The sequence below is a fragment of the Crassostrea angulata genome, chromosome 3 (genome assembly GCF_025612915.1).
Source record: "Crassostrea angulata isolate pt1a10 chromosome 3, ASM2561291v2, whole genome shotgun sequence".
Classification (NCBI taxonomy): domain Eukaryota; kingdom Metazoa; phylum Mollusca; class Bivalvia; order Ostreida; family Ostreidae; genus Magallana; species Magallana angulata.
The window spans coordinates 46,311,433-46,327,130 of NC_069113.1; the positions used below are offsets into that span (position 1 = coordinate 46,311,433).

The following is a 15,698-nucleotide window of genomic DNA, read 5'->3' on the forward strand; positions in this document are numbered from 1 at the left end:
TTGTAAAAAGTTATATGATATGATATTGTATCAATTTTTTTGTACATTATTATATGATATTGTATTATGATATTGTTATGTATAGTATTGTATATTATTATACAATATTGTAGAATATGATATTGTAAAATATATTATTTTATCGAATGATATTGTTTCATATTATATTGCAATATATGATATTGTATCATATGATACGATATTGTATATTATAATTATAGCATATCGTATGATACAATATTGTATAATATGATATTGGTTTATATAATATATTGTTATATAATACATGAAATTGTATTATATGATATTATAAGATATCATATAATATGATATTGTATAATATGATATTGTATCATATGATATGATATTGTATAAAATGATATTGTATTATATAATATCGTACTGTATCATGATATTGTATCATATGATATGAAACAATGTTTTATCAAATTATATTGTATCATATGATACAATATTGTTTATCAAATATGATACAATATCATACAATACAAAATTATACTATATTATACAATATAATATCATATCATAATATTGTGATGTATTATGTGATATGATATAGTATCAAATAATGCTATATTGTATTTATATTAGATATTATGATATTGTATTATGTGATTAAATACAATAATGTATAACACGATACAATGTCATATTATATGTTACAAAATCATATTGCATCAATATTTATTACAGTATTATATTGTATTAAATGATATATATTGTAAGTATCATTGGATGCAATATCATATTTTATATTATTGTATTGATAAACATGGTATCTTATAATAATGTATGAAATGAACATAGGATTATCATACAATTTTTTTACATATGATATATGATATTGTGTCAAAACAGTATCCATGAATATCCAAGATCATTAACTATGATTTTCATATCATATGATAAAGGTGGTTTTAAAGGTGATGCCTCATAAAGTTGATGCCTCGTCTCGGTGAGCTTTGTAATCTGTGATTACCTATGTTTATATATTAACACAGTAATGGTTTAGAGTAATTTTCATTGTTTTTATCCTAAAAGTCTGTTAACAACAAGTCCTAATTACAGCTTTAATAAGTCTAGTCAACATTGTCATTTGTCAATATTTTTATTGTGAAATTGTGTATTGATTGTGTCTAAATGTGTGTTGTCTTATTTGTAGTTTTTTACCCTCTTCCGAGAGGTTTGTGCCCAAATAAAACATTAAACAGTACAGTAAAAAATCCATTACCCGGACACAGACTCGTCGACAGTATGGTGGATGCTCCGGCATTAAGACAATCTAGGACCATCACTTCAGTAGGGATGGAAGAATTCGATGAGAAAGTTAACAGACACGTTTCTAAATTGGGAAACATTAAGAGAGACATTGATTCCATTTTTATGGACATTGCTGAAAATCCTGTCATGAACCTCGAACGGGCCAAGATGTACAAAACCTCGCTCACCAAATTTATGAAACAATATGAAAAAGCTTCGGGAGAATATGCGGCTTACTTACAGGGTCAGCGGCATGAAGCTGCTAAGAGAGAGGAAACCTCGAGGGCATTTATTGCAAATGTACTGCAAGAAAAAGTTTCAACAGTATTGAAACAGTTGAACTCCATACTTCCAGTTCCTAGGGCGAAATCACAGATGTCCGGACACAGCCACATCTCCGCATCGTCACATCTCACATCTGTGATACTCCAACACACAGCGAAAGTTGAAGAAGCCCGCGCAAAGCTTAAATACGCTAAGGAAGAAGCAGAGTTGATGAGAAAAGAAGCAGAGATAAAGGCAGCCCAGTGCTTACTTTCGGTCAAGAAAGAATTTGATGCGGCAAAATCAAGTCTAAGTGCTATTAAGATGGTTCTTGATTATGACAGAAAATCCAAGAGAACTTCTGAACACTAGAACAGTTCAACATCACAATCACTTTGAATCTACAGACAGACCAAGTGAACCGGTTAACCTTAACACCAGTGTACGCCCTGACCATATTGAATATATTCCGCGTTCATCGATGGAATTGCCGCAGCCACGCACTAAGCATATTGAACATACTCTACCTACGCCAACAGAGAAAACGCAAACACTGTTGAACCCAAACGCTCCAGAGTTTGTTGCTGTTAATCAAGATAGAAACGTTTTAAGTGAAACCAATGAACTGGCTAAGTTGTTAGCAAAAAAGCAGCTTATACCCACAAGACTTTCTACCTTTGATGATGTTCCAGGACACTACTTTGTCTGGAAGTCTACATTTGAAAATGTGACTGATGAACTTGGTGCTTCCACAATGGAAAAACTTGACCTCTTGATTCAGAATCTTGGAGTGAGATCGAAGCAGCAGGCCCTCAACATTCGTTCAGCAAACCCTCGTGACCCATCTAGAGCATTGGGTCTGATATGGGAGTGGCTTGATTCGAGATATGGAAGCCCAGAGAGTATTGAATCTTCCCTGAAGAACAGAGTTGCAGCTTTTCCTACCTTAAAGAATACAGACAGGAGTGAACTGTTTGAACTGGCAGATATTATCATGGAGATAGAATCCATTATGCAAGACGAGAAGTACACGAAACTCTTCGCATATTATGATTCGTCAGTAGGCATAAACCCGATTGTCAAAAAGTTACCTGTAAACATTCAGGAAAAGTGGACGAATGAAGCAAACAAGTATAAACAGAAACACAGTGTAGTTTATCCACCATTTTCTGTCTTTGCTACGTTTGTGAACAATATTGCAAAGATCCGCAATGATCCCAGTTTCATTTATGACACTACCAATAGTGCACAGCAGGGTGATGGACTTAAGCGCATCAGAGGGACAGGTTTTACCAAAACACAGATATCTTCTAGGAAAACAGATGTGACCACAGAGAGCTGTCCAGTCCATGGCACCAACCACACACTCAATGCGTGTCGGCAATTTCGCACAAGGCCGCTACAAGAAAGGAAGGATTTCATCAGAGAAAATGGCCTCTGTTTCAAGTGCTGCGGACCAAGGAAACATATACAAGCGAACTGTAAAGTGACTGTGAAATGTGACATTTGTAACTCTACAAAGCACCCATCAGCACTTCACCAGGACTCAAGGATGTCTCCAACTGTGAAAGCTCACGAGGGGGAGAACTCTACTCAAGCAGTGAATGTGATGAGCAAATGTACTAAAATTTGCAACACTCGTGGAAACACATCAAAATCATGTGCCAAAATAATACTAGTGAAAGTGTACCCTCAAGGAAGAAAAAATGTGTCTAGAGAACTCTATTGCATGATAGACGAACAGAGTAACCGATCTCTGGCAGTCTCACAGTTCTTCAACGCCTTCGGAGAATGTGGAAGTGAGATGGAATATGTCTTGTCCTCTTGCGCTGGTACATTCAACACATCTGGACGCAGAGCTTCTGGGTATGTGGTGGAATCGATCGATGGTTCTTGTGCTTTGCAGCTACCTGATTTGATCGAGTGCAATGATATTCCTAATAACAGAGAAGAAATACCGTCACCTGAAGTGGCACAATGTTTTACACACTTGAAGGATATCGCACACTTCATACCACAAGTGGATGAACGCATCAACATAGAGTTACTGATTGGTCGTGACCTCATTATGGCACATCATGTGTTGGATCACAGAATTGGGAAAAACGACTTACCTTATGGACAACAATTGCCACTTGGGTGGGTTATCATTGGAAACGTCTGCCTCGGAACAGTTCATAGTCCGGATGTTGTCAACGTCAACAAGACCGCCATCTTAAGTAATGGACGTCCCACCACGATGATTCCGTGCGATAGTGAGATCAAGATTGACTTTGACTCAGTTTTCAGAAGGACTGAGCAGGATGAGAAGCCAGGATTATCAATTGAAGATAAAGACTTCCTAAAGATTGTAAGTTCTGGAATACAGAAAACAGATCAAGGACAATGGATGGCTCCACTCCCTTTCCGATCTACACGGAGAACGTTACCAAACAACAAGGAAGCAGCTGAACGACGTGCCAGATCCTTTGACGCAAGTCTGAAGCATAATGAACAAAAACAACAGCATGTCACAGACTTTATGCAGAAGTTATTTGATAATGACCATGCAGAAAAGGCCCCAGCGTTGGATGAAGGAAGTGAATGCTGGTATCTTCCGCTCTTCGGAGTATACCATCCCAAAAAGCCAGACAGCATAAGAATGGTTTTTGATTCTTCAGCCAAGTTCCACGACGTATCTCTTAACGATGTGCTGCTCAAAGGACCTGATCTTAGCAACAGCTTGCTAGGAATTCTTATGCGATTTAGAGAGGAAGCTGTAGCTGTGACAATGGATGTAGAACAAATGTTCTATAATTTCAAAGTAACCCCAGAACACAGAAACTTTTTGAGATTTTTTTGGCACGAGGATAATGATCTTAACTGCCCACTCACAGAATATCGTATGACAGTGCACGTCTTCGGGAATAGTCCCTCTCCCTCCGTTGCCACTTATGGTCTCAGAAAATCAGTGGAATCATCCAGCGAAGATGTGAAAGAACTCATAAACAATAATTTCTACGTTGACGATGGGCTATTGTCATGTAATAGTGAAGAAGAAGCCATCAGCCTCGTACTCAGGACCAAGGATGCACTCAACGAAGGAGGGAAGTTGAGGCTCCACAAATTTGCCTCAAATAGCCGAACACTCCTCGACTCATTTCCGTCAGAGGACCTAGCCAAGAACCTGAAGGATCTCGACCTTGGTACAGCATCGCTACCACTACAGAGAAGTCTAGGACTTCTATGGGATACTAATTCAGATGTCTTCCTATTCAAAGTATCAGAAGAGCAGAAACCTTTCACCAAACGTGGAGCATTGTCGATCATCAATAGTATTTACGACCCGATAGGTTTTGCACAACCAGTTATAATCAAAGGCAAGATATTGCTGAGAAACATGATCTCTTCTTCATCAAAGTTGGACTGGGATGACCCCTTACCTGACTCTCTCTACAAGGAATGGAAATCTTGGGTGCAGTCGTTGCCGGAGTTAGAGGAGTTCCAGATTCCCAGACAGTATAGTTCCCGGTCATTTAAAGGCGCACAGAAGCGAGAGGTGCACATCTACGCAGATGCTTCTAAAGAAGCCATTGCAGCAGTAGCATTCTTGAAGTTGTATGGCAGCGATTCAGATTCATGCACTACAAGCTTTCTTATGGGAAAGGCAAAGGTTGCTCCATCTAGTGGACACACAGTACCTAGACTCGAGTTATGTGCTGCGGTTCTAGCCGTTCAGTTAGCTGATGTCATTCATGAGCAGTTGAAGATAGACAGAGAAGATTTTTCTTACTACTCTGACAGTCAAGTTGTACTCGGGTACATAACAAACGAGAATAGAAGGTTCTACATTTATGTTGGAAATCGAGTGAGTCGCATCAGAATGTCAAGCCAACCCTCGCAGTGGAAGTACATAGCATCTGAACTGAACCCAGCAGACGTCGCAACGAGAAGCGTCAAAGCATGTCAACTAGCGGACAGCAAGTGGATCAAAGGGCCAGACCCTTTGATAGATTCTACATCTAATCTGGATCAATACCCCCTCATTGAACCAGAGACAGATAAAGAGTTGCAACCAGAAGTAAAGTGCTGTAAAACTGAAGAGTCGCAGGACAAGAAACCTATGCATGCAGGTGTCAATGTTACAAGGTTTTCAGACTGGAGAAAACTTGTGCGAGGAGTAGCATATTTGAAGAACTTCATCAGGAAGTACAAGGGAGTAAACACTACTAAAAATGTTGACACAAATATTATCTCGGAAACGGAGCATTTCATAATTCAGATGGTTCAGAAGGAAGCCTTTGGACCTGAGATTCAAGCCATTAAAGAGGGAAGGTCACTGAAAAGAAGCTCAATCTTATCTTTGACACCAGTGCTCGGTCCAGACGGTCTCTTACGAGTTGGCGGAAGATTAAAGGACAAAGACTTTATTGACAACTTGGCTAAACATCCAATAATTATCCCTAAGAACCACCACCTAGCCAAACTACTCATCCATCATTTTCATCGCAAGGTCTCGCATCAGGGTCGACACCTAACGGATGGAGCCGTGCGAGCTGCTGGATTCTGGATAGTGGGATCCAAGCTAATGATTTCGTCCGAGATCAACAAATGTGTCATTTGCCGTAAACTCAGAGGGAAACTTGGTTGGCAACAGATGGCGTGTTTACCAGAAGACAGAGTGACGCCTTGTCCACCATTTTCATATGTTGGCGTGGACACGTTTGGACCATGGGCCATTGTTCACAGAAGGACCAGGGGCAGTTCAGCCAATCAGAAGCGGTGGGCCTTATTATTTACATGTATGGTGACTAGAGCTATACATATAGAAGTCATAGAAGAGTTATCCAGTGCGGCATTTATCAATGCCTTGAGACGCTTCATAGCCATTAGAGGACCAGTAGTGCAGTTTAGGTCTGATCGTGGGACCAACTTCATTGGGGCTACACAGGACCTGTCCATCAATGCAGAGTTTGTGGAAAAGGGACCCGTTGGTACCTTTCTATCCAATTCAGGAACGTCTTGGATATTTAACCCACCTCATGCCTCCCACATGGGAGGAGCATGGGAACGCTTAATAGGAGTATCACGCAGAATACTTGACTCTATGTTACTTCAGAATCGAGTTGAACTTACCCATGATGTCTTAGTCACTTTCATGGCAGAGGTATCAGCCATAGTGAACAACAGACCGCTACTTCCTATGTCATCAGATCCTGAATCTCCGAGCCTACTTACACCATCCATCTTGCTAACGATGAAGACCTCAGCAGACATTGGACCATTTCCAGAATTTGGACCAAAGGACATACGTGCACACTGGAAGCGAGTACAAATACTAGCAGAGGAATTTTGGAAAAGATGGAGAAACGAATATTTACATACCCTCCAGGTGCGTCAGAAGTGGAAGGAAGACCGTCCAAACTTGAAGACTGGGGATGTCATCTTGATGAAGGACAGTGGAAGTGCGCGTAATGACTGGCCTATGGGCATTGTGAAAAGAACATTCCCAAGTGATGATGGTCGCGTCCGGAAAGTCGAGATATGCGTTGTGAAGGACGGTGTACGCTCTACATATGTGAGACCAATTTCAGAACTTGTCACGCTTTTGGAAGTGTAATGACATTACTAAACAGTTATATCTGTGTGCTATTTTCTTCATAAATAAGAGTGCATTATAACTAACAGTTAATTTGTTTTAAAAAGTAGTGATTTCTAGTAGAAATCAGAGGGGGAGTGTAGTGTCCGGAAATATCCGTCCCCGGTTTTAATTTTAGTTTTTATTGTTTGTTTCCGCCCAGTCTTTGTTTACACAACGTGGTTTACACTGTTTGCGTGTTTTGTCCCCTCATGGAGTAAGTTCTGTTGCCATGTCTTCTTTTTGTGTATTAAATGATCGAATACTCTTTAAATATTATGTAAGCTGTGTGTAGTTTGTAAACATTCTGTATAATTTGCATATTTCTGCATTTCTATCATCTGTATTTGTAACTGGGTCGTCGTAAATATGGCGGACAATTTAGGTCATTTTTATATATTAACACAGTAATGGTTTAGAGTAATTTTCATTGTTTTTATCCTAAAAGTCTGTTAACAACAAGTCCTAATTACAGCTTTAATAAGTCTAGTCAACATTGTCATTTGTCAATATTTTTATTGTGAAATTGTGTATTGATTGTGTCTAAATGTGTGTTGTCTTATTTGTAGTTTTTTACCCTCTTCCGAGAGGTTTGTGCCCAAATAAAACATTAAACAGTACATATTGAAAGAACGCACAGTGCTTATGAAGTTGGACAGTATGCCCAGTACCGGTAATTCAGATCGATGAAGTCCAGTTGAATATTTGAATTAAAAAAAAACTTAATCAATTAAATTACAATATATTATAAAATGAATTATTTTAAACAGGTTGTACCGAACAGTTTCTTTGCATGCAGATCATACGTGTCAGTTTACGTACACATTTGTCAGTTCAACGACAATGTACAATTTCGACAACTGTTTGACAGTAATTTCGAACACCATCTTCGTATTGAATTCCCAATCACGACCCAAACATAAAGCATATACGCATCAGAGATATATTCTGTGAATTAATCTTTTCTTTTTTTTTACATCATATTAGAAATTTGATATTTAGGATTGCATAATAACATTTTTTTAAAATTAAACAATAACAGTTACCTTATATCAGAAATAAAATTCCAAATAAAAAATGATTTATGGGCCAAAACTACCTCAAATCAAGAAAATATAAAGAAAAAGTAAGCGAGTGAGTAAAACAAAAAGGCACCAGTTTTTAGTATTTTATTGTCAAAGAATAATTTTAGATGTATTTTCTGATGAAATTTTTTTTTTTACATCAATGATTTTATTAGGAAATTCACGATCGTTATTCATCAATTCATATCATTTCAACACGTACTGAATGAAATGCAATACGAAGGAACCTAACCTATCTATACGTTGGTTGATCGCGTAAAAAATGAAGGCAACCCCCTCCTCCCCCACCCACCCCCCCCCCCCCCACACACACACACACAAATACACACTATTGCTTTAAGTAATAATTTAGCATAATTGTGCTTTATTAATCTATAAAATCTTCTCTACATATTTTTATCGATAGCATAAAGCAAAACGATTGCCGATTTAGCTTTCTACCGGGGAGACATTACCAAAATGAATGCACGTAACAGGAAAGCTTGCCTTGAGTTGTCGCTCCTCCGTCATACATTGAATGAAATCTCTTCTGTTTTCTGTCAGCAGGGGCGTATATACTAACGTCCCTGCTTTCAGGTACGATTTGGGGGAAATTTTGATTATAATGAATGATAAAAAAAAAAAAGAATTGTAAAACTACAGTACTAAAATGCTTATTTGATATTTGACCAAGTGCGCCGCTTATTGTCATTTTATGACAATTCTTCATGCTCGTGTTTTGTTTCCAGCATCACATCACATACTTTTAATTAAGACTAAAACTGTGTATCTTTCTGTCACATCTTGATTTTTTAGTTTATTAACGATTTTCTTTCAAAATAGCTTTAGATTTGAATCCATAAACAAATTTTACGTCAACCTCGAACAAAGGCAGGTGATTTAGGACAGAGATCAAGATGGCGGGACAATATGACATCGACAAATCTCCACGTTTGCCAAATCACTTCATCAAATGAGTGAAATGACATGACACCGATTACACGATTACAAAAGTTATTAATCTTGTTTGATAAACAATTGCGAACTTGGATGATTATTAACATGGATTCTGTTTTCTTTTGATAAAAGCTATAGTCCCTTAGCCTCCAAAACTCACTGGCTCGCATAGACCTTTAAACACTTGTATTTAAACAGTTAAGTAATATTAAGGCGCTTAATATAAAACAGATTTAAAGCATTACATGTTTATTGTCTAGATATTCAAGCACGGGCCGCTAATCCTCATTATAACAGTAGATTAGCGAGTGATATTTTATATGTACCAGTTTCAAATAGAGTAGAAGAAAACTAAGCAAACTTGTATCGGGTCTGACTTGTATCTAAGAATTAGGAATATTTCAGAACAACTACAGGATTAAGGGTTTCACTGAGTTTTCATGCTTATATGAGTATCGTTTAATTACTGTAAAAGGAAACAAGAAAAAATGGCGTTTTCGAAAAAATGGTTCGCTCTACTAGGAATGGGGTGATTAAGAGTGTCGCAAAGTAAGTATTTCTCCTTTCTCTACACATTTTAAACATCGTTTATGTTAAACTACTATATGTGTTGGTTCAAAATTTGAATTTTATTTTATTTGTTGTGGTCTACAATACTTATTGAATTTATAAACTAGAATTAGAGTAACTTCGTGGTTTAATAGAATTCTGTAATTGATATATTCTCTTAATGTTTAAATTGAAATATAGAATATACACATGTGTACCATATACTGTGTATATACAGTATATGTATATGTATATAGATGTGTGTGAATGATTGATGAACAAATCTATAGGGTCAGAAACAAATGAAAAATTTTTATACAGAGTCAAACGAAAAAAAAACCCACCAAAAACCTTAAACTTTTCAAGTTCTTTCCTAGAATTTAAATGAAAATTCTTACATATATTATTATGACGATATCAATTTTTTACAATTTTTTTTCATCGGGTTTTCCCTGTCATTCCAAAGGTTATTAAGTTTTTACTATTTGACACTATGGGAAAAAGCCAAATTTTCACATTCTTCCACATCTTTTGTGAAATTCTGTCCGATTGATTTCTCAAATCTATGAGTAGTCTTTTTTGTGTAAATACTCACAAAATGATTTTTTTGTAATAATTTTAAAATTAATGATATTTTTTATAGCAGTATCAATTCATAAACATGTAGGCAGAGAGTTCTTGGATATTTATTCAGGAAAAGTGCATACTACCCATTCCTTTTCATATATGATACACTACAGAATATAATTTCAAATTTTTATTCCATGCCTTCGACGTGCAAATGTGTTGTTCACAACGCTATTTTTCTTTAATCGTGTCGGAGATGGCGGTCTTTTTTTGCGTGCATTTTTTTATCAATCAAGCAATCACATATAACCACTCTTTTATATACTCTAACTCTAAAACATGCATATACTTATAGAACAGACGCTCTCGACTTCTGTTACAATAAAACCATCATCTATATATCGAGCCCTTTATTTCTCTTCGCACATTTTGTGACTGATTTCACAACAGTCAATATTCAGTATGGAAAACGTGCTGGTAATAAGGATTGAGTTTCATGGAGTTGCGTAAATCCAATAGACGTATAAAAACCTGGAACCTTTAGTGAAAACTTCGGCAAGGAAAATAACACCAGGCCAACATCTTGTACAAGCGAGGTGATTTAGTATGCTCCTGTGTGGTAAATGTATCCATGAGTATTTGACTATAACACTAACATGCTGTCAAAAAGTCAGGCCGCCCGACTTCTCGACATCATTCAAGGGTTATTATCAAATACTCACTTATGACTGGGTCAATTTTCACACATGTAGATATATATTTGTAAATTTGAGGATAAGAACGTAAATATTTCTTGAACTGGCTTGTTTTGGTTCGAAACAGACCAAAACTGTTTCCAGCAGATAAAATGAGGTTTTACATGTTGTTTTGTATGCAAATTATGCACACTAGAACAGAATAATGCACTTTTTAATCACCTAGAAGTGCGCAGCTACAGACTTAAATTCAAGATTAAAAAATCTGAAATATGAAAGGAGGTCGTTGTTGTCCTCTCTACAACCAATTGATGAGGAAAAAGGTCTAAGCTTGCGTATTTAGACTGCAAATTTGTCTCAAAGTATGGTACACTATTCTTAACATTGGTCTCAGGAACTATTAATTCTCACGAGATACTTTTGTCTGGGTCTATGGAAGTACATTGAAGTTATATTTTCATCGAAAAATATATGTATATATTTTTTAAAGACAAGTTTTGAATTGACATTTATTTCTTCTAAGAAAATATAACGTCAATGTGTCTCCATAGACACATGAGTTCTAAGTATATACTGGATTTTTCTTGTTCTAAAAATAGATCCCATGCCAACAGATAAAAATAGAGGCAAAGTTACAACATTACTGTGCTATATTAAACTTGTTCTTTACAAACGGTTGTAGAGAGGACATTAATGAACCCTCTTCATATTTTTTTCAGATAATTAAATCTTCTAAATAAGTCTGCAGCTGCGCAGATCGACCGCTCTTCTGAGTGTATAAAAAGGCATTGTTCTTTTCTTGTGTTCATAATTTGCATTAAAAAAAAACAACCCGTAGAACCTCATATTTATTGCTTTTTTATCTTTAGGCAAACGTTTTGGTCAGCTTTGGGCAGAAACAAGCCAGTTCAAGAAATGCTTAAATTCTTATCCTCAAATGTACAAGATGGCCGCACATCCCCCTTAAGGAGGCAAACGTTATTGCTGAGGTTAAAAGAGATCTATTTACAATTTTCTATTTACAAAATCTAATAAAAATGCTTATGCAGATTATTTATTTTTTCCGCAATGCTCGTTGCACTCTTACCAGCATGAATCACCCAAGAACGCATTTTACTATTTAATTAAGTACCGAGTGAAAAATTTCTCAAGGAAGGATTTCATATTCATATAGCTCTCGATGCATTCTTTTATAAAATGAACTTCAGTAGCGAGGAAAAATGAAAAAAAAATTATTGATACAAACACTTTTTTGGTAATCATCTCTACGAGAAATACCGAACTCGCGAAAAATTCAAGCGTTTTTTTTAAATAGAATATACACTGATTCTGAGAAAATCTGAAGCAAATCCTATAATTTTTTTGACGTATAATTTTTGTTGTGTTCATGATATCTAAACTGCTTGGTTTTTTTTACTCAGTAATTGGCCTTGAAAACAACGATTAAGATGGCGTCCAAGGTTACACCGTACTTTATTCTCACCGCGGAGGGATTAGGCTCAAGTGACATGGCAAACGAAGATGACGTCACAAGAGAGCAGACAGATGACGATAAGAGCGGCACGGAAATCGTCAAGTACAAGAAACAGCAGGCATCGTCAATGACGAGGAAGGAACTCACCAGAAAACGAATGGAATTCATCCAACAAAAACTGGAGGAGTCCAGAGCAAGACACGCTGAGAAACAGAAGACTCTGTCCATCAACCTACGGCCCATCCCAAGAGCCGGAGACTCCTTCATGCCGCGAACACCACACAGCTATGTTATTCCGGATACCTCCCATAAACCTAAGCATGAGTCGGTACCGAATGGAGCAGAAATGGTGCCGTTGTCAGCCAACCGTAAATCTCCAACGAATGGAGACATGCCATATGTTTATTTTGTAGTTTCGGTTGACCGATTACAGAGGTCGAAAACTGACTTGAGTTTGAGTTCCTTTGATAGTTTAGGGAGTTCCGTCAGTTGCCATTCAAGTGAGAAGAAAAGAAATAAACACGAGCGCAGAAAAAAGAAGCAAGGCGATAATTGCCCAATTGTTTCCAAAAGTGACGGAAATTTGGGCGGCGGAAGAAAACAAGTGGTTGCAAAGAGACACTTCCCTTTTTTCTATGGTGCCTCCTCTCCCAGGATCCCGCCGCCAACCCCAGCCACTATAACCACATATAATACAATGGACAGGGCGGATGACGAATGTCCGACAGACCGACACCTTTCGGTCGGCGATTTACGAGACTTCAACGATCATCGCGCTTACCTTCCTGGTAAGGCATCACCGCCGCGCCTAATAGAGCTCCCATACATATCTGCGGATCTTCAAAGAAAAAATTTGGGCTCTTCAAACTCCTCCATGGAGGGTAAAGCTATGGAAGTGTATCGGAAAACTCTTCAAAGCGAATCGGGAAGGAAGGTCCATTTTGCAGAAGGGTTAGATTTACCAAGTATTCGAGGGGGTACAATAGGAATTCCAAGAAGGCTGATTTCTAATTTTGGCAACCGTCCAAATACCATGCCAACCATAATGAGTGAACGTGAAGACTTCGAGAGGTACATGAACACACCTATTCCAAAAACGGCATTCGGAACACCAAGATCCCGAAAGCCCGGACAACCGTTGAATCTTCCAAAAATTGATATTGTTTCTGGGGTATATGACGAACTTATCGTAAAAGCCATCGAAGCATACATCAATGAATTCCCGCCAAATTCGAAGCAGGGGAAAGTTGCTCGACAATTACTTCAGCAGCTCCACGAAAGAACCATAACAACGACCGATCTGGCAAATATGGAGAAAAAACCACACGGTCACGGATTGAAAATCAAAGAACTGGATCCAGATATCCCGAGAGGAAATGAAATGTCCGGAAGTAAAACATCCAGGGGCCACCGACGCCCCACCAAACCTAAAGCAGACGGCGAGTTCAGTACGCTTGCGCCGACTTGTTTCCAAATGGTAGCACCTGGTACTCAATCCGCACGGGACGAAGTTACCATTGTTTCTCTTAAATAGCCGTTTTTGTGAAATGAATTTTGGCTGACAGACATTTTTTCAATCTTAATAACAAAATGGTTCTCACTAAATATTTTAAATGAGAAAGGTCCTTTTTGATAAAAGTAACATTTTTTGCTTTTTTAATCGCGAATATCATCTTTTTTCTTTGGTAATTTGTACATTTAATATTAAGGACATTTGTTTCAATTCAACTATTTAATATTTGTTTTTGACAGTAGTTTTTCGCGACGGATGCCCAATAGGGTAAAAACATTACATGCCTTTCATATTGTAACTGTGAAAATATGAACAACTTGCCATTATCACTTCTAGTAACTGTGAAATAAGTAATCTAAATATAGCGACCCAGTCATGTTTCGACATGAGTATAGCCAAAGTAATATACTCCACAGGAATACTGTCAAAAGATGGAGTAAACAAATTGTATTTCGTTCCTGTACGAAAATGGGCGACTTTGATTTGATACGTGTTTGTTGTGAAAATGTAGAGGAACTATGTGTAAAACATAGTAATGAATTAGTTGTCAAAGTGCTAAGTAATTTATTGATGCTATTAATTGACTTTTGAAATGTACGTTTGCATATGTACATGTTTAATAGTCACCAGTTCTCGAGAGATTAGCAGTCAGAAGTTAGGAAGATAAGCTGTTTATGAAATATTTTGATAAGAACAACAAAATCCCTTTTATAAGATATTCAATCATAATAACATATTTTCATTGAATTTTTGAAAATCGTACTTTAATTCACCTTTAATTATTTACATGTATTATGATCGTGAAACGATAAATGTGCCTATTTGTTATAAATTATTACAGATTTAATCTGTTTGACAAGCCATTATTTGGTTGCTGCATGGACCTCCTGTTTTGTTATATCCACATACATGTATTTTTTAGTGATGTTTCGATCGATTTCTTTCTTTTTTCATTTTTCAATTAAACACGTACAATATTTACTATATTTTTCCGAGAAAAAAATGGGTACCTAAATTTACCTATACATGTAGTTAATAAATGATTTCCATGATATATGTAGTTTTGTTTTCAAATTGTTATATTTTGATTGTTTCGAGGGTTTTGTTTGTTTTGGGTGGAGGTTATTCGGGTTTCCTTTGTGGAAGGGGGGGGGGGTTCTCTATCTGTTAGGATTTTTCCTATGGACGGTTCGCAAACACAAAATTATGCTTATTAAATGAAATAATTTTTACAAACCCTTATTTACACGTGCTGTTATTGAAAACTATCCATTAGCAAAAGAGTCAACTTAAAAAAAAAAAAAACTAATGTGGCCCATGGGCCACATCGCTCACCTGAAGAACAGTTCCTTGTAACATTCTATTTCGTAGCAAATGCTATTTCTATTTCAAACTTTGAACCCATTTCTGGGGCCCCAGTATTGGTCCGCGGTTTATGATCTACACTGTCTAAGGATGCTTGTATAGTAATATCACAAACTGTAGCATTGTAGTTCTTGAAAAGAAACATTTTCCCTCTATATTTCTATGTTAAACTTTGAACCCCTTCTCAGGCCACAGTATTAGATCAATTGTTTTATGCTTTTATGATGCAGAATTCTCACTATTTGAGAATACTTACCTAGTAATCTGACAAATTGAAGCTTTGTTACAGCAGTTCTAGAGAAGAAGATTTTTAAACATTTTTCATATATACTTCTACGTTAAACTTTGAACC

At 36.9% G+C, this 15,698-nt stretch overlaps 3 protein-coding genes across 3 annotated transcripts; all 3 read left to right on the forward strand.

Annotated features, from left to right (window-relative positions):
• The first annotated feature begins 1,011 nt into the window (after window positions 1-1,011).
• LOC128176926 (uncharacterized) lies at window positions 1,012-1,917 on the forward strand. The gene has a single exon (XM_052843443.1). The coding sequence runs from the start codon at window positions 1,162-1,164 to the stop codon at window positions 1,915-1,917; it is 756 nt and encodes a 251-aa protein (XP_052699403.1). The 5' UTR covers window positions 1,012-1,161.
• A 109-nt stretch (window positions 1,918-2,026) lies between these two features.
• Window positions 2,027-7,144, forward strand: LOC128176927 (uncharacterized). Its single transcript, XM_052843444.1, has one exon. The coding sequence runs from the start codon at window positions 2,027-2,029 to the stop codon at window positions 7,142-7,144; it is 5,118 nt and encodes a 1,705-aa protein (XP_052699404.1).
• A 2,291-nt stretch (window positions 7,145-9,435) lies between these two features.
• Window positions 9,436-15,035, forward strand: LOC128178556 (uncharacterized). Its single transcript, XM_052845789.1, has 2 exons — window positions 9,436-9,732; window positions 12,416-15,035. The coding sequence occupies exon 2, from the start codon at window positions 12,443-12,445 to the stop codon at window positions 14,000-14,002; it is 1,560 nt and encodes a 519-aa protein (XP_052701749.1). The 5' UTR covers window positions 9,436-9,732; window positions 12,416-12,442; the 3' UTR covers window positions 14,003-15,035.
• The last annotated feature ends 663 nt before the right edge of the window (window positions 15,036-15,698 follow it).

Excerpts from the sequence above, each read along its gene's own strand:
- LOC128176927 (XM_052843444.1), top strand. The coding sequence starts at position 2,027 with ATGGAATTGCCGCAGCCACGCACTAAGCATATTGAACATACTCTACCT.
- LOC128176926 (XM_052843443.1), top strand. The coding sequence starts at position 1,162 with ATGTGTGTTGTCTTATTTGTAGTTTTTTACCCTCTTCCGAGAGGTTTG.
- LOC128178556 (XM_052845789.1), top strand. The coding sequence starts at position 12,443 with ATGGCGTCCAAGGTTACACCGTACTTTATTCTCACCGCGGAGGGATTA.